Source organism: Synchytrium microbalum, assembly GCF_006535985.1.
Source record: "Synchytrium microbalum strain JEL517 chromosome Unknown SmJEL517_scf0026, whole genome shotgun sequence".
In the NCBI taxonomy this organism is placed as follows: domain Eukaryota; kingdom Fungi; phylum Chytridiomycota; class Chytridiomycetes; order Synchytriales; family Synchytriaceae; genus Synchytrium; species Synchytrium microbalum.
The window spans coordinates 189,510-210,679 of NW_022158375.1; the positions used below are offsets into that span (position 1 = coordinate 189,510).

The window sequence follows — 21,170 nt, forward strand, 5'->3', positions numbered from 1 at the left end:
AAACTTGCGTGACTGGGCAGCGGTTTGTTAGGGATATACCGACCAGGATGATATATGCTGTACCTATTATGCTATGATCAGAGGATTATCATCTTCGTTTGAGCGTTAGGCAGCTGAGCAATGATTGCCACTTGGTCATGGAGCTAGATGGTTGTTTATAGTGTTCGTCGTAATCAGCCTCGTTCGTAAATGCCGAAGACATGTCATAGCTCTTTGACGAGGACGGAGTGAGATCCTTCCGAGATATACTGGTAGTCGTGGAGCAGGTGGAAGTTGTTGGGGTTCGTGAGAACATGAGTTTAATTGGAGGTGCAATGTCTTTTGATTTCTTGACGCTAATGACTTCGTATGGCATGAAGGTAGTTGACATTGGCACGTAAGATGGTAGTAGGATGTTGGGACGAGCAGAGAGTTGATTGTTTACTGTGTCAAGAGCGTTTATGAGTGAGAGATCAAGTTCGTGGATTTACAAGAAAGGTGCATTACAAACCTTGTCTTGCGCAGCAAAACAGAAGACTGTAGAATGAATTGGAATGCCGCTTGAAAAACGTTCCGATGCTAGTTGTTTGCTCTCTCGCGTTGATCTCGTTGAGTTGGTGGAGTGTGTTGTGCGTTTAGAGCGTTTGTGACAGGTGTTCACACATGTTCGATTACGTGAGATTTAGTAAGCTACGTAGTAAGCTGCAGCACACCACCACACACCACACTTTTGAACTCAGAGAAGTATCTATAGGCGGCATTTCCTTGCTAAAACAGGCTTATAAAACTCTCGGTATGTGCATTCTCGTCGCTCTCTATCTTGTTTAATAGTACAAACTGATGGATGGATTGGATGCATTCCACAACATGCTCCCAACAAAATCCAAACACACGTTTAAATCATCAAATCTGGCACAGAACTGGATCTAACATTCAAATCGCGGACACACTAGATAAATCAGCTCTCTCTCCCTTCCCTCTTATTACTCGAATCACTGTAAATCAACCATGTATGTTCAACATTTTGCATCAAGAGCTAACTCGATCCCATGTTATGCCTTCATCGTGTTATACCTACATGCTGACATGCCTTCATAAACAGGAAATACTTGGCCGCTTACATGCTCGCTGCCTTGGCAGAACCAAAGCCTTCCAGCGAAAAAATCACCGAGATTCTATCGTCTGTTGGTATTGAAGCCGATGCTGCTCAAGTGAAGAAATTGTTGGCCTCCATGGACGGCAAGGACTTGAACAAGGTAAATCAAGCAGCTGATGAAGTGAAGGGATGATGATGATGTCTGTGGCAGCAGCTAAGGTGATCTGCGTGCATGTTGAAATGTTACTAGAAAATGGTTGAGAGTGAATAGTGAAGCCGATATACAGACAGCCAAATCATCCCTGAGCATCAGTCATCGTCCTCTTCAATCAGTCATCGTCAACTTGAATAAGCACAGAACACATATATTTAACCAAAACCATGATGTCCATTCTAGCTGATCGAAGAAGGATCAAAGAAATTGCAAACTGCTGGCCCAGCTGCCGTCGCTGCTGCCCCAGCCGCTGCTGCTCCAGCTGCCAAGGCTGCTGCCCCTGAAAAGAAGGATGCTGGCAAGAAGGAAGCTCCAAAGAAGGAAGAGCCAAAGGAAGAATCTGATGAAGACATGGGTTTCGGTTTATTCGACTAAACTATCTCTCCTATAAACTCTTTGTAAAGTGCATAAACCTTCTTTGGCATCTCTAATTCTCGTGTGTTTTGAAATTGTTGTGTTTTGCCGTGTTGTTGGTCGGGATTTACTGTGAGCGATGACTATATTTATATGATTGGTATTTACAGTTATGATATAAAGGTGATAGGTGATTACAGCACTATTCTACCACAATTGCACGATCTTTGCCCGCCATATCTCGCCACACTTTTGTTGTATGTGGTGCAAATAAGGATTCTATGTGCTGCACCTGATGAGCACCTCCAATCTCCATGACGACTTTGATCGGAGAGCCAGAGTCCGACTTGATCAATCCTCTCCAAATGCTGGCAATGCGTCTATAAAAGTCCAGACCGTCTCGCCCACCAAGTAAAGCTCTCGGATCCTCATAGTCCCGTACTGATGGAGCTAACTCGCTATATTCTGACTCTGATACATACGGTGGATTCGACACAATGACATCAAACTTTTCTGGATGGATTTTGAGTATGGCGTCGACAAATCCGGTGTGGAAGAGATCATGTTGCAAGAAGGTCGCATTGACGATCTTGTTACGAATAGTATTATGTTTTGAGAGATCTATGGCTATTGCAGAGTAGTCCAGTCCCAACACTGTTGCTTTGGGAAACCGTTTCGCGAGAGCGAGGCCGATACATCCAGAGCCGCAACATATGTCTAGTATAGACGTCGGCATCGATGCTGTGACTTCATCAGCGAGCTTCATAACCCATTCCTCAGTCTCCCATCGTGGAATCAGGACGGGAGAACAACACTCAATATCAACTGGTCCAAATGGTTGCGATCCTGACGTAGATGACTATGAATATTGATCATATCCCATAATAACGATGTTCAAAGGTGTGATACCTAGGATATACTGCAGCGGTTCGTGCTTTTGACGACGAGTAACGAGCAATGCCAATTTTTTGGATGTCGAGTCATCCAACTTTGGGATGAGCTTGTCCAATACAGAGTAATCTCCCCTACTCGCCAAATCCAGTTCCGTTTTGAATGATGATACTCTAGCTCGTGGATCTTGAGCCGTTATATGTGATGAATGTGTTTCGACTGAATTCAGAGCTTTACGAAGAAGCCACGATATCTCATACAGTGCGTCGTCCTTGGTCTCGGCTACTGGCAGTAGAGCCGTTATATAAGAGTTCAAGGTAGATGACGTTACCCCTGGAACTCTTTTCATTATCGTTATGTTGTTTTAAACGTATGCAAGAGTTTTCGGCTGACGCAAAATCACACAGGTCTGGCGATGGCCAATAATCAGACTGGCCAGAATCATAAACGTACATATTTGTACGTGTTGCGGCTACTTGGATATGCTGCTTCAAGTATGTCGCATTGATATGCCAAGTTGGACATCAGACTCATTTGTGTTCACTCTGGCCTACTAGGTTATATCGTCATTAGAGGGCTGGCATCACTTGGTCTGCCTCCATTCGCGTCATTATTTGCTGCTACCCGACGCAAATTGTCAATTGAGGAGGAATATGAGCGGCTATTTAAAGGAGACTTTGATTGTGAGTGTTTGTGTGGCATCCCGCCGTACTTTTTTAGAAGCAGTGAGCAATCTTATTCAAGTTAACTCATCGCATCAAAATATAGATATCGTACTTGGTGCTGGATCAGCTGGCTGTGCTCTCGCATCTCGCCTGTCGGAAGATCCAAACTGCAAAGTGCTACTTCTTGAAGCTGGACCCGATTCAAAAGACATGTTGGCAGTCAAAGTACCAGGACTCTTTACATCTCTGCTAGGAAATTATACAACAGATTGGAAACTCGCTACAGTCCCACAAAAGGACACGTTTTCTCGAGTTCACAGCCTGGCTCGAGGAAAGCTAATGGGTGGCTGTTCTGCTGTTAATGCGACCGTTTGGGTGAGTTTCTAACGATTGTACTGCTTTTTACTCTATCCTTGTCGCGAACGTGTCCCTAATTTTTACAAAATAGGTCAGAGGTTCACCTGAGGACTTTGAAGAGCTTGAACGTGACTATGGAAATAAAGGTACATGCCGATGTATTCGCTTACCTCTCTACGTCTTCTATTGTTCACAATGCTCTTCAAGGATGGGGATGGGACATTATGAAGCGCATTTACGAGAGAGTAGAATCGGTGCAAATCCCAAAAGATCATGTGGGCGGTGGTCGTGGATACGACGGAGCAACGAAAATCAGCCATTCAACAAACAATCGTCCGGCTGCCCTCCATTTCAAAATGGTTGAATGGTGTGTGACCTTGTGTGTTCGTTGTTGCCAAAAAAAGGAACTACTATACTGACAATCAATGTACCATAGTGCAAATGAAGCTGGTATTGGATCATCTCCAGATGGTACCAGTGACACGAAACGTCAAGTGAGATTAGATCACAAGACGTTTGGTGTTGGTAAGTTTCAACCCGGTGAACGTGGTTTGGAACTCACACATTTATTCACGCCATTCCAATTCAGATTACAACTCGGAAAACCAATTTGGGTCAGGGATCTTACAGTCGAATGTTCACAACGGGTATGGCCGATGTCGGAGCAAAACCAATTGCATTCCTGTGATTGACAAGATATGTGCTTCTGTAGAGAACGACAGTCCACAGCACATTCGTACATCTATCCATACACCAATCCCAAGTTGGCCAACTATAGGCCGAATCTTACTGTCTTCAGGTAACCTTGTTGCGCGACCAATGTACTGCGATGAAATATTGAAACTGACAAAACTTGCAAACCACAGCGGCGTCCATGTTCTCAAAGTACTCTTAGAACCAAATCCAAAAACGGGCAAACTACGCGCTGACGGTGTTGTGGTCAAAATCAGCAAAGACACGACCGGCACAGAGCGAAAAATTCGTGCTCGGAAAGATATTATTGCCAGTTTGGGAAGTATTGGATCGCCTCAACTCTTAATGCTCAGTGGAATTGGACCAAAAGAACACCTCAAATCTGTTGGACTTCAATGTTTGAAGGACCTTCCAGGTGTCGGTGAGAACTTGCAAGACCATCTTTTCAGGTATGACATAAATGCGACGATGAAATGACGTTACAAGCTGACTCTTCAAATGAAACAGCTGGTTGCACGTCGAGAACTTGGACAAAACTGTCTACACGCCCCGTCGAACAAGTTTTCTGCTTTGGTCTCTACTCGAATGGAGTTTATTCCGAACTGGCATGTTTGCTGGTAACGTCATCCTTGAAAGCGGATCCTTTTTCAATACCAAGAAATACGTTGAACGGCAAAAGAAAGTCAAGAGGACACGACCGCCGCCTCCGAATATACAGTTTCATATGGGAGGGTCATTCCAAGGAGATCCAAGTAAGTCTGAAATTTGCTGTTGATGTTGGATTATCAGCTTATTTTTCCGCTCCGTGGTTAGACTTTGTTGGCATGTATTCATCGGCCGTGGTTGAACCGTTTGCTGGCTCTCCAAGCGGATTTGATGCTGAGAGGGCGATGTCAGAGTCCATGTACCTGTCGCGAGATCAAATGGTAAAGAGAATTCAGTGGTTAGAAATAATGTGTTATTTTTTTCAATATCGTAATTCAAGAGTAAGTGGTTTTTTTCTCTTCCCAGAGCAAAGTGCCAGATTCATCGACAATCTGGGTCACATTCATCAAACCCCAGTCTCGTGGAACGGTCCGTCTCCGTTCTGCCAATCCGTTCGATAAACCAATCATCGGTATGGGGAAAAAAAGTGCCGATTTGAACTCATGCACGAAATTCCATGCACAATTTTCCAACCACTCATTTCTGTAGATCCCAAATACGTCAACCATCCAGACGACATTGAGGACTTTGCCGATGGATTTGAAGACGCTCGTCGAGTAGTCGACAAATTACAACAAAAATACCCACTTACATTTGGCCGTGAAGTTCACGACGCTTGGATTGTGAACGAACTGCTACGTGTGCATCCGGAATGGAGTCGAGAGAAAGCGGCGGCTTCAAGAGAGTATATTAAGGCGTACATTCGTTTGAGTTGCCAGAATGTAAGCCAAAAAGAAAGATGTTGATTAATGTCTTTTTTGATCCATTCCAAACAACTCTCATCACAACCGTTGTAGATATCACACCCTACAGGAACCTGCGCCATGAAAGCTGAAGCTGCTGGTGGTGTCATCGATTCAAAGTGTCTGGTTTATGGGACTGAGAACTTGAGGGTAGTTGATGCAAGTGTGTTCGTCAACATCCCGGCAGGCAACACCAACGCGTAAGTATTCATGGGCTTGATGAAAGCTGTTGATGAAAACATCTCATTTCTAATTTTGGTTTCTATAGTCCAACTATAGCTGTGGCTGAGCGAGCAGCAGATATTATCAGGGGGATTTAGCCCAAATTTTAGTAGGTGGTTGAACGAGCGGAGGGCCGTCATTAGAGGGCATTCAACCACACGCTCTTACAAAGCACCTTTGTTGAATATTTGACTTTCATTTTTTTGATCAAAGAAATTTCAAGATTTTCAAAAACACTTATGACTACTTTTGCTTATTTTTTACATGATTTTATGATTTGGAGGATGCTTCTTGTGATTTCAACGTACCGTGATGGATGTAGATTTCATTTTCCGAGAGACTCGTATGAAGTTCAAACATCCCAAACAAAGTCCCGACTGCCATCCCTCATTTTGTCAATTGGTCCAGCAGCCATAGATGTGGCTTTTCCCATAATGCCAGAAGCATCAGGTGCTTTGGGATGTGGACGAGTGGGAGCTAAATGGAGGTCGTGAGAAAAAAGGTTACAGTATAGAATCAATTATGCATCAAGCCGAACCTTTGGATTTCGCCTTCATGAATTCTCGACCCAACTCAATAGCTTGTATCAAGGAGATTTCACGTCTCAAGGCTGGGAATTCAGTCGATTCTTCAAGTTTGCTGTGAGTTTCAAACCTTGTAATGAATAGTCAAAAAACTGATGATGACGGTGATGATGGGATTTGAAACTCCTTACTCCTTCATGATTTTGGACAAGAGGGGTTCGAGATTGGCATCTGACAAGGGCAATGAGTCGACTACTTGAAGGTCTAGGCAAAAAAAGAGGTTCAGTAATCAGGTCGAATCGTTTACGCTTTGATACACACAAACATACCTTTCTTGAGATCAAGATGTTCTTGTCGAAGCTGAATGGCAATAGTCTTTCCACCAAGAATGTGTTTTTCCATTGCAGGATAAATGATCATTTCTTCAGCAAGAGAATGAACAGACAAGGATCGCACGATGGAGTTAATGTGTCGTTGTCTGTTTTCAGTCTAAAGGGAACCAAAGGTAGAAAGTTTAGCAAATGAGGAATGTTGCTCAAAGGGTGTGGGATATCTCACATCAATCTTGTCAATAGCCATATAGTTTTTGAAATAGCTGATAATCTGAGCGTGGTCTCGAGCAAGTCTAAATGACGACCAATGGGTTGGTGAGTTGACGAATGATGAGGGTTGGTCAGCACTCCCGTTAATGTATGAGCCACTTACATTTGGTCAAAGGGCTCTTCACCAGACATTTGCTGTAGTTGCTGGGAAGCCTGGGTGTTTTGAGCAGAAGCTTGAGTTTCTGAGAGGATGGGTGTTGGTAGCATTGCAGAAGTCTGTGGAAGGAGCGAGAATGAAATTTAGTCTAAGTTTTGGAATTGGTGACCTTTCCAAAGCGGGAGGAACACATCGTCCATGCCTTGGTGAATTCGCGACCCAACTCAATAGCTTGAGCAGTGGATAGTTTCTGTTTCAATGCTGGAAACTCGGTTGCTTCTTCAAGTTTACTGTGAGCTTCAAACCTTCGAATGAATACAGAAGCTTAATGCAGGTTTGTCTCAGCATGCGTATTGGATGGGCTACTTACTCTTTCAAGAGCTTGGACAAGATGGGGTCAAGATTGGCATCCGACAGCTGCATAGAGTTAATGGCTTCGAGGCCTAGAAGATAAGATAACATGTTGAGTATTACCGTGCATTTGTGCCAGATCGAATTGGTACACACCTTTCTTGAGTTCGAGATGCTCTTGTCGTAGCTGAGTGGCGATGTTAGTCCCATTGGAGAGGTTCTGTTCAATTGCGGGATAGACGACTGTCTCCTCTGCCAAGGAGTGAGATGCCAATGCTCGAATGATGGTGTTGAGGAAGTTCTGTCTGCTGTCAGTCTGGGAAAGAAAGGATGGGTTAAAAAACAGACAAGATGACGCAAAGTGGGGTTCTCACGTCAGTTTTGGGCAGGGCAAAGTATCTCTTGCCGTAGTTGAGAATCTGAGCATGATCTTGAGCAAGTCTTTTATGAAAGATAGGTCAACCAAACGTCTCACATCTTGATGCACGTGCAGTTTCATGCAAGCATACACTTCGTCGAAAGGTTGGTCTTCCGACATCTTTTGCAACTTTTGAGCCTTAAAATCTTGAGCCGAGGCCGGAAGAGTAGTTGGCGTTCCAGCCACATTCGATTTGAGCTCTTGCCAGGTAAGCTGGTGTGTGGACGAAAAGTTAGCATATTGTCTTGCTTATATGCAGGGCACAAACGCAACCAAAGTCAAGCAAACAGCAACACACCATCATGAAATATTGGGTTCTTGTTGTTTTGGATGTGTATTCTGTTGTGTTTGTTGTGTTCTTTAAACGATGGTTTGGATTTGTTGTGATGAAGTGTATGGTTTGGGCACTGCGCAAGTCCACATGTCGTATGAATAAGCACGTGAAAATCATCATCTTGATGATCACTAACAAACGCTCAGAGATTTCTCGAAGAAACGTCCGACAACATTTTATCACGTGCTGATGTAAGCTACTATAGTGTGATATACCGACTCTACCGAATAAATTCTGGTTTACTAGATATTTACTTTACTATCGCTTTGTATGCTGTAATGTACATCGTATCACTAATCGTCCATCCTGCCTCGAATCTAAATTCCACACGATCAAATCCACACGCTTCAAAGTCCCGCATGATAGAATCCGGATTTACGTGCTCTGCACTAGCAGATCGTGTAAATATGTTACTCCCGTAGCATCGTACAGCAAACATAAGTCTGCCATTGGTTTTCAACACTCTAGCTATTTCCTTCAGAGCAGCTAAACGGTCGTCGAGAAACCAAAAGACATAGACGCCAAAGCACGAATCAAAGTATTGGTCCTCGAATGATGGGAGTTGTGATTCTGGAGTGCCTTCATGGATTACGACACGTCCAGCTTGAATTTGAGCAGCAAATCGGTCTTTGACTACTGATACCATCATATCACTCTTATCTATGCCACATACAATTCCTTTTCGTGCATGTTGTAAGCAAATTTCTATGGCATCTCCACGTCCAAATCCAATTTCTAGCACGTTGTCGGCTGGCTGAAGATCCAACGATTTTACGGTGTTGATGTTGACAAGTTCGATATGTTTGGCGGTAAGGAAGGCATATAAGCGAGACTGTAGTGATGGGAAGTATGCCAAAATGGAGTTGATTACGTTTCGATGGCCTCTCTTTTTTCGAGACATTCTCGCTTGCTTCCAATTCACCAATCTATCTACTACTGTAGTAGCTAGCCCTATAACACACCAGTATACATAGCATCTACACACTCATTCTATTAAAATGACCAGCAAGACACTCTCTCAAGCTACGGTTCCGCTATCTATAAAGGTGTCTACTACACAAACACTGTCACTGGACGACGCATGCAACGATGTGGCGAGCTGGCTACAAGAAGCCGATGTAAATGGACAGATTCCCGCTCATATATTACAGCAGCTAGAAGAATGCAGTGCGGCAATGCAGTGGTATAGTGACTCGATGGTCGAACAGGTGCCATCAAGTGTTTCAATAACAGAAAACCGTCTCAACCAGAAAAAGAAGTCTAAGAAGGATAGGGAGATGGCGTAAAGTGTCTCTAGGAATGTATATGTATATGTTCATAGAAATTAGGATCTAGGCCTCGTCGGTATGAGGTATGAAACCTTGAGGAACTGCAAGATGTGGCGGATAGAAAAGACGATAGCTCGACCATGATAGTCAAATGTCGTGCAATTAGCACTGGAATATATTTTGACACGTCTCCAAAAGTAGAAGTAGTGTAAAAGGACGGTGTAAATAGAATTCATATATCACATCATCACTAAAACATATCTTGTTTTGTTTTTGTTGAAATTGAGGACTGTTCTTGCCCATTTTCAACAGATCCAGTACTCGAAACGAGCTGGTACTATTGATATCAATGTTGATAGGGCTATCACATACAGCGATCGTCTAAGAAGCCACTAAGAAGAATGCTGTCAGGCGGGGTGGCAAAACAAACAACCTTTTCGTGGTACCTTACTATTTCACGATTACAACGTATATTCTGGTTACAAGTTCATAAGGTCAAACCTTGGATCTTGAGATTTGAGCACTGGTGATGGTCAGCCCTGCAGTTTCGAGACTGGTAACGCCAGTTATAACCTCGGAACTTTTGCTACATGCCTATCAGTCAAGAGTCGAGTTTGCACGCAGGTGGGACGGTGTCCCTCGTGTCGTAACTGGCTTCATTGATAGTAGTGACGCATATTCGTACTTGTTGATTCAAGCTGTATCAAAGATCTTGGACAATTACAATGTGCAGTTGGACTTACGAGTAACTGGCATTCCTGATTCTGATGCTGTGTCGTCTAAAGAGAAAATGTCGGTCTACCAACGTAAAGACTGTGCAATCATAGCCCCGTAAGTTTGCTTGTTGTCTTGTTTGTGATTGTCTCTCAGCACCCCAGCTTTCTGGACGAGACATATGAGCTCACCGCTTTCATTCCATTTCCTTAGTGCTTATGGACTGGACTTTCCTGCAGACGCTGCTGAACCTTCGGTAGAAATCGTGACTCTTGCAAATCGAATCATGGTCGGTGCTGAAGCAACACGAGCAGATACAGTCAATAGAATAGCTCTTTTCACGGCAGTATTGAAGTGTGTCTGGCATGGAAACATGACCAGATTAAAAGAGATTGCCCAAGAAGCAGGATTTGCCAGTCCACAAGTCACAAAAGCAACTCTGATGGGGAATTTTGATCTAAGAGAGAAGAAGGGCCATTATCTAGGCGGTGTGTTAGAGTATGGTGGTATCTTTTATTGGGGCGTTGACCGGTAGGCTTTGTTGTTGTTGTTGAGAAGGCGATGCACCAAGCTCATCTTTTCTGATTTAGGATTGAATTCTTGTCACAACATTTACATCGCACTGGCGCATCATGGAATCCATCTGCTACAACTCCAGTAATTCTAGCCCGAGATCCATCAAAACTACGACTTCCTCAAGTTGGTCAAAATGTGGCTGTTGAATGGTTTAATTCAATTAGATCGCCATACACAGCAATTGGACTCCCGAGAGTGGTCAAACTGTGTAAACAATATTCGGCCAAGCTTCAGGTTAAAGTGATTGCTCCTATGGTGTTGCGAGGAGTGCCACTCAAACCAGTCAAGTAAGATCTACTGTCATGGCTTCCACGTCATCAAGTATCGCTATTAAAATCGCAAACAATCAATAGATCACAGTATATTGTGCGTGACGCTGCTCGAGCTGCAAGAGAAGCTGGCGTACCCTTTGGAAAGATTGTGGACCCGTTGCTTGCATGGTGGCGCGTAGCTGCTGTCTACTACGCTGCCAAACGACAGGTTGGCGAAGAAAAAGCTCTAGAGTTCCTTTTAGCTGCAATGGATGGAATATGGGCTCGAGGTGTTGCCGTGTCTGTCGATCGAGAACTCGTAGCTCTGGGCAGAAAAGTTAGCCTTGGTACAAAACTCGTAATGGAAGCTATTCAGTCCAAGGAAGAGAACCCAGAGTGGAAGGTATGTGGTTTCGTTTTGTGATGTTTGGATTGGTTGCTCACAACAATCCATCTATTCAGGTGGAAACGACCAAGAACGCGAACGAGCTATATAACTTGGGACTGTGGGGTCCTCCTGTAGTGAAGTGTGTAGTTGGTGGCTAGTGCATTCAAAACGTCCTTGCTCATACTATTTTGACTATAGATTTGGACCAGACGTGGCCTTATGGGGGCAAGACCGTATATGGTACTCACGAAGACTGCATTTCCAATGGACATCACCATAACGACTCGACGCGTTCTCATTCATTATTTCAATATAGGATTTTGGAAGAGATGCTTAAAAGAAGAAGTGCTTCGTTGGCAAGATTGTAGTGTCGACTGTCGACGCGTTCTTCCAACGCTCTCGAAAAGAGGCTCAAATATGCATACGTAAATTCGAAATTAATACTCACAATACACGTCGAAATTTCATTATAATTGCTCAGAAAGTGTTAAATTGGCGCCGGTCCAGTATTTCGTGTCAAACACCAACACAGCTGCAGCAAGTTTTTGGAGCACCTCCTTTTTGGACTAGAGCGGTCGACGGGCAGGTGCACATTTGGGAAGAACCTGTATAACCTTCCTCTTCTTCTCCAATGAGGCCTCTGCCGCCAACAGCAGCACCAAGACCTCAAAATTCAACTCGGACGAATTCAACTACGACGACAACAGGCACTGCAAGACAGCCTCTATATAGTGAGCCTGCTACCGACGAGTATGGCTATAGCACCTTAGATGATGACGGGGAAGAAGACCCGTTTGGAGATCAACGTCAACACATCACCCTCAAAACGTACCCCGAACCGTCAATCTCACACAGAGGCTCACAGTTCAGTGATTTTGGAGCTGATGAACGACATAGAGGCTCTCAATTCAGTGATTATAGAGGTGATGAACGGTCACGCCAATCATCGTCAAAATCCAGTTTAAGTGGCAGCACTCTGGCCGATAAATTAGCTTCTGTTGCTTCAATCGCTAAAGAACGGGGTACGGAATGGTCGAAAATCGCTATGGAAAAGTCTGCTGTGTACTTGGAGAAGGCGAGCGAGTATACTGACAAGGCATACATTGCTGCAAAGGAGCGTGTTGGTACGTCAACAAGAACATATTGAAATTTCTGTTCAGAATCGAATACCAAATCTTAATGAACTGCCGGATTATAGATGAATACCGCACACAGAATCGCTCGCCATCACCAGAAGCACAATCACGGAAAGAGTCGCCGTCATTCCAGCCCAAAGGGCCCAGCCTGATATTTGGAGAGCCATTATCGCTCGCAGTTTCAAGGGCACCTGTATCAGACGATCTCCCGATACCGATAGTGGTGTATAGGTGTATAGAATATCTAGACAAGGAGGGCCTTACCGAAGTAGGACTTTATAGACTGTCTGGATCAAATGTTGCTGTAAACAAATTCAAGGGGGTCTTTGATGCCGCAGATGATGTGGATTTCAGTAGTATGGAGGAGAGGCCGGATCCGAATATTGCTGCTAGTTTGGTAAAGTTGTATTTTCGAGAATGTAGGTGTTTCTTGCAGCGCTTGATATCAGTGAAAGTCGATTTTTAAATGGATTGTTTCCTAGTACGAGAACCGATCTTGACGAAAGAACTCGTGCCAGAATTCACGCAACTAGTGTCATCAGTACAGGCAGGCTCGCCGCCGAATTCCTCTGTTCAGCAGGACGCACATCTGATACCTGAGCTCGCCCGTCTATGCAATCAGCTTCCCACAGAAAATTATTATACTCTAGCATACCTCTTTCGACACTTGCACAAAGTGTCGAAAAACAATGAAGTCAATAAAATGACGACTTCGAATTTACAGGTTGTGTTTACGCCGACGCTGGGAATAAGCTCTACTCTAATACGGATGATGATTACGTATTGGTGGGAAATATTCGAAAAAGCCCAACACTTAGATGGAGGGGTATCAGCGTCTAAACAGCCATCATCATCCTCTCAAACATCATCGTCAACAAAACGAGTAGCACCTCCACCACCGCCATCTAGAATAGGATCTGGATCCAAGAGTGACTTGAAACCAGCAGCATCGTCGCGATCGAATTCAATGAATATAGTCAGTACAAATAGTAGTGTTGCCAATGGTGAGAATAACAGCTCGCCGCCACTTGCACCAAGACCACAACGACCACCAAAACCTGTAGTTGTATCAGACGCTCGACCGGTGTCGTCACCAGGAACCGCACCTAGGAATAATAGTAGTAGTAGTAATAGTAGTGGTGGAAGTATACGGAAGAATCCATTCATGCAAGCGGGGATAGTGTCGACTGCTTCTCCCAGTCAGCCAATGCAATGGAATCCATTTGGTGATGATGTGCCTTCAAAGGGGCTCGATAAATAACTCGTTGAAAATATTAGCATTTCTTCAACATCTGTGACGCTTTTTTTTTTTTGCCATCACCGTAAATAGTATATCTGAATTTCAGCCAACAATTCATTTGTGTGCTTAAAGTTTACGTATTTATAACTACAGAAAGAAATGTTACACTGTCAAAGACAAGTCAACGCTATTACGACTCCTTTTGATGAGCTTCATAGGGGACGTGGAAGACTTGACTATAAAAGCACCGGCACATGGACGGCTAGCAAATATAACGTCCTTCAAAGCAGCTTTTTTTCCAGCATCATTCCTCCATTCAGGCCACTTTTTGTAATAATACCCAACTTTCAACTTTTCGATAAACGCTTCCACTTCCCCTTCAGCAACCATACTGACTGAGCAACCTCCCCACCTACAAATAGTAAACTTCAATTTGACGCCAGCTACAGCAACATAAAGAAAACACTGACTTACCCAGCTCCCGTCAATCGCGATCCATACGCACCAGATGCTCGTGCAAGAGCAGTAATTTCATCCAACTCTGGACAACTACACATGAAATGATCACGACATGACTCTTGTGATTCATTCATGAGTTTGCCGATATCTGTGAGCAAGTTGGCGGGACCTGTTGATGGCGGTTTACCGGCACACACGTCTCTGAATTGGTAGACACGTCGTGATTCAGAGAGGACGTGGATGGCTCGGTGTTTGAGGTTGAAGGTTTCGGCGTGTATGAGTATGCCGTTTATGAATATATCGTCAATGGCTTTTGCCTGTGTAAAAATGGGGTTAGAAATAGCCGAGGCGAAAAAAAAATCCACGGGAAAGAATTCATCACCTTCATTTGAAGCTCTTTGCTCAACACTGTCTTAGAATAAGGTTCATCCTTAAAATTCTTTTCAACTACAGCTAATAAATCTGCTAAAACTCGAGGAGCACACTCTTCAAACACGGTAGTCGCATACGACTCTTTCTTTGATATTTCAAAGTATTCTTCAGCAACATGTCTCAAACTAGTTGGCTTTACGACTCCATTTTCAGTCAGAGTTACAGAGACACCAACAATAGTAGCCAGTAGAGCAGCAGCCATTCTACATTCGACTACTCGTAAATTGTAATTTTGAGGTGCCGTGACGTGCTTGTCTGAAGTGACTAGAGTATTGGCAATGACGAATACAGGTGATGGTTTGGATGGCGGAAGGCTGATGGGATTTACTTGTAGTTTGGGATAAAAGTCAATCAAGAGTACTGAGTCTGATATTCCCATAATGGAGCTGGATTGATCCATTCTATTGCGAGTGGAGATAGCGATTGGCATACAACGGAGATTGGAACATGCCAAAAAAACAGATACGGTGTCATATCAATAGACGTTTCGTCGATGCTCACCCTCCAATATGAACACCTACATGAATATTGCCGTCAAAATGATTGATCTGGGCACTAAAAAAAGCCAATAACAAACCTACCTGCGTATTGTTCACTTCGTATTGCAGTTTGTGTCAATCTAGCCTTGCTCATGGTGATTCCATTTGCAATCATGGTTGCGAGAGCAGAGCAGCAGACAAATGCAGACGATGACGATACACCTGCTCCACTGGGCACAGTTCCGTCTACCATAACCATCATATCTCTGGCCTCTTCCAATCCAAGTTCTTCAAACACGCCCTAAGACAGAAGAACGCACTGTATGAGTCGGGAATATGTGAAATTCCACAAACATTTTTGATTACCTTGTATCCACACTTGAAGTAATTCGTCCACTCATGAACTGTGGCATCAATTTCGACATATCCTTCTTCTTTTGACAAGTGAAGGAATTCCCGTGCAGGATATCTGTCGTCGCTATTGGCGATAAAGATTTCTGGATTGGGTTTGCTGGTACGAGATGTAGCCACTGCGATCTATGCAAGGCGGAATGAAACAATGATGGTAATATTCTGATTGCGTCCAAAGGCACTTACTATACAGTCACGGTCAATGGCCATCGGCATGACAGGAAATAGCGAATAGTCAATGTGTTCTCCAATCAAGTTGACACGACCAGGCGATCGAGCAAAGAAGGTAGGCACACAACCAAAGTGTTTTTGGAATTTCGTTTTGAGATTCTCATATCGAGGTCTAGATGTAAGAGAAAGCAAATTGCACACTAATGCTAGAGACACGTATGATAATAACTGATCAAAGGAGCGTACTTTTGAGGCGTCGTGTCTGGGTAAATGTCCTCTAATTTTGAAATGTTTGTGACTGGCGGACACTCCAGATCATCATCAGGGAATGGCTGCATCGGTGGATTAGGTGTTGAGGAGGATGCAGATTCCTTCTTTGTTTTCTTTGCTGGTTTATCTTCTGCTACGACTGATGTCTGAGAACGCGTGACTCTCCTACAGGACAGGACAGGCGTCAGTTTTAGAATTTGGATTGAATTTATATGCCATGAATTTAGCAACGTGATTTCTAGTTTACTTTGTTCGAAGTCTGTCCATCTCGAAGCTCTTGACGATTCTGTAAAATCCAAACTCTCCTTCCAACAGCGAATAGCAGTAATAACAATGAGCAGTGAGGCCGACAAAGACAAGGCTCGACGTGAAGCCCGACGAGCAAAGATCCTGGCAAACTCTGGCGATCGACTGGGCAAGATTACTGGTGTCTTTAATCAATCAACTACAGCAGCAACGCCATCATCAAGTGCAGCAGGAACAGGTATGTTATCATATTGAACGTGAACGTCTTGCTGTAAAACGCGTTATTCGTACATGTCTTGTATTTTATTTATTCGCATTTGATGTACTTGTGCAATTGCACCCCAAACATTTGATCTTGTTGTAGCTAACTATTGCACTCCCTCTAGACAATCCTCCTGCAGAACACTACAAGCCACCACCAATATCGTCAGACTCGTCCATAAGGAACAGATTCCCCCCACAAGTACAATCACCTTCCGTCGTCAGAACACCAGAACGAACATTTGCATCAAATGCATCCCGTCCATCGCATATATCCACGCCACAAGGCATGGCTCGTACTTGGGCAGACAGTTTGGCTGGTGAAGGAGAAGTCTCTGATGATGCAGAAGAGTTTCCCGATCCACCAGATATACTCCCTCCTGGCGTATCGGCACTACTCTATGGCAATGGTAATAGTAGTGGCGGTAGTGACGAAGAGAGGAAAATGCAGCAAATGATGGAGGCAATGATGAAGAGTATGGCTGGTGCCGCTGGTGGGGCTGGTATTGGGGGTGGACCTAGTGGCTTGCCGCAATTTGATCCCGAAATACTAGCGCAACTACAACAACAACAGCAGCAACAAACGAGTCAGCCACCACTGGTCTCTTCACGTGTATGGAAGTTGATACATATGATATCCATGATGTTATTGGCCATGTGGACCATCTATACTTTTACAGCACGACTAGAGAGTGGTGATGAGGACTTGGAAGGGCTGAAGAATGGTTGGGAGATTGCATTTATTCGATTGGGGAAATTGACTGTATCGCCATATAGCTCATTTCTTGCTGGAGGCACTGTAAGTCTATAGTTTTGGTAGACTACATGTGTCGCTCAAATGCACTGACAGTTGTGAGTATTAACATCATTCGGTTTTGTTGTCCTTCTAGTCTGTATGGATGCTATTTCTCAGTATTGAGATGTCTCTTCAAGTCATTTGGTTTGCCTATCAATCCGTAAGCTACAACTTTCTACGACTCGTCCAGCCAATACACTACTAACAATAACAAACTCAACTCCATCTGGACCTAGGTCTTCCCAGACCCACCATCACCTCCTACAATATGGTCTCAATTGACCGCACTGCATCCGACTGTGCAGACAGTAGCAAAGGTGGTGTCTGATCATCATATGGTGTGGACCACTATCGCAGACGACGTGTGCACATTTGTATTTATTGTTGGCATCTCTATATTGATTGGAGATTGCTTTGCTCCGGTTGTCTCAAGTTGAAAATGTGTCAATGTGTGTCCTTTGTTTAAAAATTGTATAGCAAGCTCATCTTCAATTCACAAACAACATATTCAAACTAGAAGTGGCCGTTACAAGTTTTATTGATTTGTTCGTTTTATAAATGAGCGTGACAGAAAAATGACTTTACAAAAGAAGGGGGCATGATGAAGCGACCTTTTTAAATTTGATGGTAGACGTAATGGCTGCTACGTCGGACTACTATGGTGACGGTCAAGATGACGAGAAGGATTACAGCTAAAATCCAGCTTCCTAGGAGTGCTATAAAGCTGTTTCCATATGCTCCGCCAAAGTAGAATGTGTCGTCTCCCTTGAGATCGATGATGATTTTCATTACAATGATTTGCAATGATACGTAAAACAGGGTCAACCAGTAAGCTGGAGCAGTTGATAATCCTCTAGCACGGTCACTAATCATCAAACCCTATATTGAAGAGTGAGGGTGAGTCACTTCAGCAAAGTAGTCGGGAATTGGTGTTGAACATGATGGTGAAGTTGTCGTGGTTGTAGTTAATTGAAAGACTACGACATCCAACCAGTAGTCAAATGTAGCACACACATACCCAAGCAAAGATGGCGAGACCACCAAAGATAACAGCGCCAATTTCCAGATACCTAGATGCGAGCCACCCCTGGCAGAATGACAGGCCGGGTTGTTGGTCATTATTGCCCTCGTTTAGCTTGCAGTCAGCAGAAGGCCAAGAGTGGCAAGACTGGAGTTGGTTTCCATTGACGGTGCGGATCAAGCAGGATTCAAAGAGCCCAAATCTAATTTCACTGCCGAATAGCGGGTCCTTGGATATACGTAAAAAGTCGTTTACGGCGAGAGTGAAGATGGACATTCCGTAGCAGATGACGAATAAAACAAAGAAGGTTGCTAGTAGATGACATTGGATATGAGTTAGATCAGGGTGAAGTGAGGGGCTTGAGCGTAAAGATACGAGTGTAGCATGAAAGGAACAACGCGAGCATTCAAGCGTGAAGACACGACTGTGGCATGCTTCAAGACAAGATCACGACATGCCAACGAAATGTTGGTGATTTCAGAGTGAGCAACTCACCATAAGTAGAGGAGAGAGATCCGATCCTGCGTTCAATGATGAGCGGCATGGTGGGCCTTGGAATATAAGTTGGCGAGTGTGCTGGAATAAGCGGATCAGCTTCACCGGCTTCAGTGGCTTCCTGCTGAGGAGCAGATGGATAGATCGGGCGAGACGGTTTGGTAAACATTGTAATATACTGGACTTAATGGTACTGGACGTGTTTTCTTTGATTGCTTTTATGAGTAGATCGTGAGTCGTGTCAAAATATATTTTTTCACACAAAACATTCAACCTCCACTAAGAAGCCGTTCTTGTCGTCGGTGACTGTACGGGTGAGCAAAGCAGAGCAATCCGGAGTCTTTCTTCCAATACGGATCTCGTGACGCTGACTTTATAAGGTACAGTCGAGGTGTTGGTCAATCTCCATCTACTTTTTTTTCAATTGCTTCAAGCTTGTTTTCTTGAAGCCTACCCATCAGAACATGGCTTCTCTTGCGATTGAACGTGATACTTGCACACGATACTGATCTTTATGCTCCTGCTTACGTATAGGTTTGTGGCATTTCATCCAACATCAATCATTCACAACTCGCGAGACAAATGATGAGAACGCAAGTTTATTATGTGTAATCTGAGGATGCCGGTTTTATTTGCCTGTGCATCTCTTTGAAGTTCCATCCTTGTTGCCTGCCTTCTTATGTCTCTTCTCGTCAAATACCGTCTTGGAGCAAAAAAATATGTTGTTGTCCACCAACTCATTGCCATCATCTGTAGGGCACTGATCCTTCGTTCCAAAGCACAACAAGTACGTTTATATCACTTTCACACATCCTCGAATGAGCAACGATGAAAGAATCTCGTCGATTGCTAAACATACAATGTCGAATGCAAAATGTATTACATTATTGCCTCTGACAACCTATGCTTAGTCGTGATGCATGTGTACCATTATAAGGATGATATAGTGGTCTGATGCTGATTTACAAATCTCTGTAGATTGGACCCAATGTACGTTGTTGTCACAAACAAGAGTTTGATGATATTTTGGTGGAAAGATGATGATTCTATCCATACAATATTCACGGAAGAAACCAAATGAAAAGAGTCCTCTTGATCTTAAAAACGTCAATCGAGAATCTTTTCATCTTGTTTCAAAGACGAAAACATGTTTTTTCGCAGGGAGTCTGATTTCAATCGGATCGATGATGTCGCAGAGAGCCAACATTGTATGAGGAATGCACAGTCTGGTGATACTTATTCTCCCTCTCTGTTTAGATAACCTCATTCCAGAACATTTAATCAGGTAAACTATTTGTTTGACATGATGAACCGTAACGTGTATGTGCGCAATGATGAAAAAAAGCCCGAAAGAGCCAGCCCTTGAATCATCCATGTACCCATGAAATAATTGGGAGAACCCACGTGGACTCGAGGTGCAGATATGGCATCATAGTGGTCCTCCTAAAGATTGTCTGAGCACACACTACACGCACACACGCTTTTCGGATGTATTGGCCTGATCAATTTGAGATGCTAAGTATACATATTATTCTACCTAGTTATGGCTGCTGACAATGGAGTCGATGAAGAATTGAAGAAATTCATCGAAACTGAACAAAGGCGTGCGACGTTTCAGTCGACGGTGCATCAGTATACGGAGATATGTTTTGACAAGTGTCTGACGAAAGTAAAGGCATCTCTGGATAAGAGGTAACGTGGGAAAAAAACAGTAAAAATCCCGATATGTACTTGTGTTGACAGCTTTTTTTTGTTAGTGATGAAGCATGTGTCACGTCTTGCGTGGAAAGGTTTCTAGACACTACCATGTTCATCGTGCAGAGAGTTAACGAGGCTGCGCAAAACCAGAGGACATAGTGGGTTTTTAGCCTCGTACACATTATTCATGTAAATATTAAGTCTATATCAGCAATCACAACTCTCATCTCCACGTAAACCTCGCTTGTCTCTGTAGTCTACTTGCGTTGCTTGCTGCCCGCACCACTCGCGTCTTCTTCATCCACACACACCACACTCAAACCGGTGATGTCTTCTCAAACAGACTCCAAGAAACCCTCACGAGGCACATTCATGTTTAGGAAGACATCATATTCGACTCTAAAGGATAGATCTACAGAGAACGATGAGAAGGAGGTGTCTCAACCCAGTCTTGTCTACAGCTCCGCACTTGAAAAGCAGCAATTCTCTATAGTACCTATTAGACGTGATGCCTCTACTGATGTAAGCAATATCTATCTAACAATCTTGTCGTCTCTTTGTCATATACAATCCTCTCTGTTGAACTGTGACATACATTTCGCTCTGAACATCA

General features: G+C 43.7%; 6 protein-coding genes across 6 annotated transcripts; 3 read left to right on the forward strand and 3 right to left on the reverse strand.

Annotated features, from left to right (window-relative positions):
- Window positions 1–2,949: 2,949 nt before the first annotated feature.
- SmJEL517_g04148 (uncharacterized protein) lies at window positions 2,950–6,017 on the forward strand (the record flags this gene model as incomplete). Its single annotated transcript, XM_031170076.1, has 15 exons — window positions 2,950–3,028; window positions 3,092–3,217; window positions 3,303–3,574; window positions 3,648–3,702; window positions 3,764–3,923; window positions 3,993–4,081; window positions 4,146–4,203; window positions 4,269–4,355; window positions 4,423–4,698; window positions 4,757–5,001; window positions 5,063–5,175; window positions 5,261–5,366; window positions 5,444–5,676; window positions 5,752–5,897; window positions 5,966–6,017. The coding sequence occupies 15 exons, from the start codon at window positions 2,950–2,952 to the stop codon at window positions 6,015–6,017; spliced, it is 2,097 nt and encodes a 698-aa protein (XP_031023979.1).
- A 254-nt stretch (window positions 6,018–6,271) lies between these two features.
- SmJEL517_g04149 (uncharacterized protein) lies at window positions 6,272–9,146 on the reverse strand (the record flags this gene model as incomplete). The annotated part of the gene is made up of 12 exons (XM_031170077.1): window positions 6,272–6,396; window positions 6,458–6,558; window positions 6,635–6,707; window positions 6,773–6,932; window positions 7,002–7,068; window positions 7,149–7,261; window positions 7,312–7,447; window positions 7,513–7,585; window positions 7,650–7,809; window positions 7,868–7,934; window positions 8,003–8,124; window positions 8,505–9,146. 12 exons carry the CDS (start codon window positions 9,144–9,146, stop codon window positions 6,272–6,274), a joined length of 1,839 nt encoding a protein of 612 aa, XP_031023980.1.
- Window positions 9,147–12,073: 2,927 nt separating this feature from the next.
- Window positions 12,074–13,839, forward strand: SmJEL517_g04150 (uncharacterized protein; the record flags this gene model as incomplete). Its single annotated transcript, XM_031170078.1, has 3 exons — window positions 12,074–12,566; window positions 12,641–12,997; window positions 13,061–13,839. 3 exons carry the CDS (start codon window positions 12,074–12,076, stop codon window positions 13,837–13,839), a joined length of 1,629 nt encoding a protein of 542 aa, XP_031023934.1.
- Window positions 13,840–13,980: 141 nt separating this feature from the next.
- On the reverse strand, window positions 13,981–16,307 carry SmJEL517_g04151 (galactokinase; the record flags this gene model as incomplete). The annotated part of the gene is made up of 9 exons (XM_031170079.1): window positions 13,981–14,230; window positions 14,293–14,594; window positions 14,660–15,110; window positions 15,211–15,226; window positions 15,291–15,489; window positions 15,555–15,725; window positions 15,786–15,942; window positions 16,017–16,205; window positions 16,288–16,307. 9 exons carry the CDS (start codon window positions 16,305–16,307, stop codon window positions 13,981–13,983), a joined length of 1,755 nt encoding a protein of 584 aa, XP_031023933.1.
- A 1,651-nt stretch (window positions 16,308–17,958) lies between these two features.
- SmJEL517_g04152 (uncharacterized protein) lies at window positions 17,959–19,028 on the reverse strand (the record flags this gene model as incomplete). The annotated part of the gene is made up of 3 exons (XM_031170080.1): window positions 17,959–18,222; window positions 18,362–18,675; window positions 18,860–19,028. 3 exons carry the CDS (start codon window positions 19,026–19,028, stop codon window positions 17,959–17,961), a joined length of 747 nt encoding a protein of 248 aa, XP_031023936.1.
- A 1,374-nt stretch (window positions 19,029–20,402) lies between these two features.
- SmJEL517_g04153 (uncharacterized protein) lies at window positions 20,403–20,716 on the forward strand (the record flags this gene model as incomplete). Its single annotated transcript, XM_031170081.1, has 2 exons — window positions 20,403–20,551; window positions 20,617–20,716. 2 exons carry the CDS (start codon window positions 20,403–20,405, stop codon window positions 20,714–20,716), a joined length of 249 nt encoding a protein of 82 aa, XP_031023935.1.
- Between the last annotated feature and the right edge of the window lie 454 nt (window positions 20,717–21,170).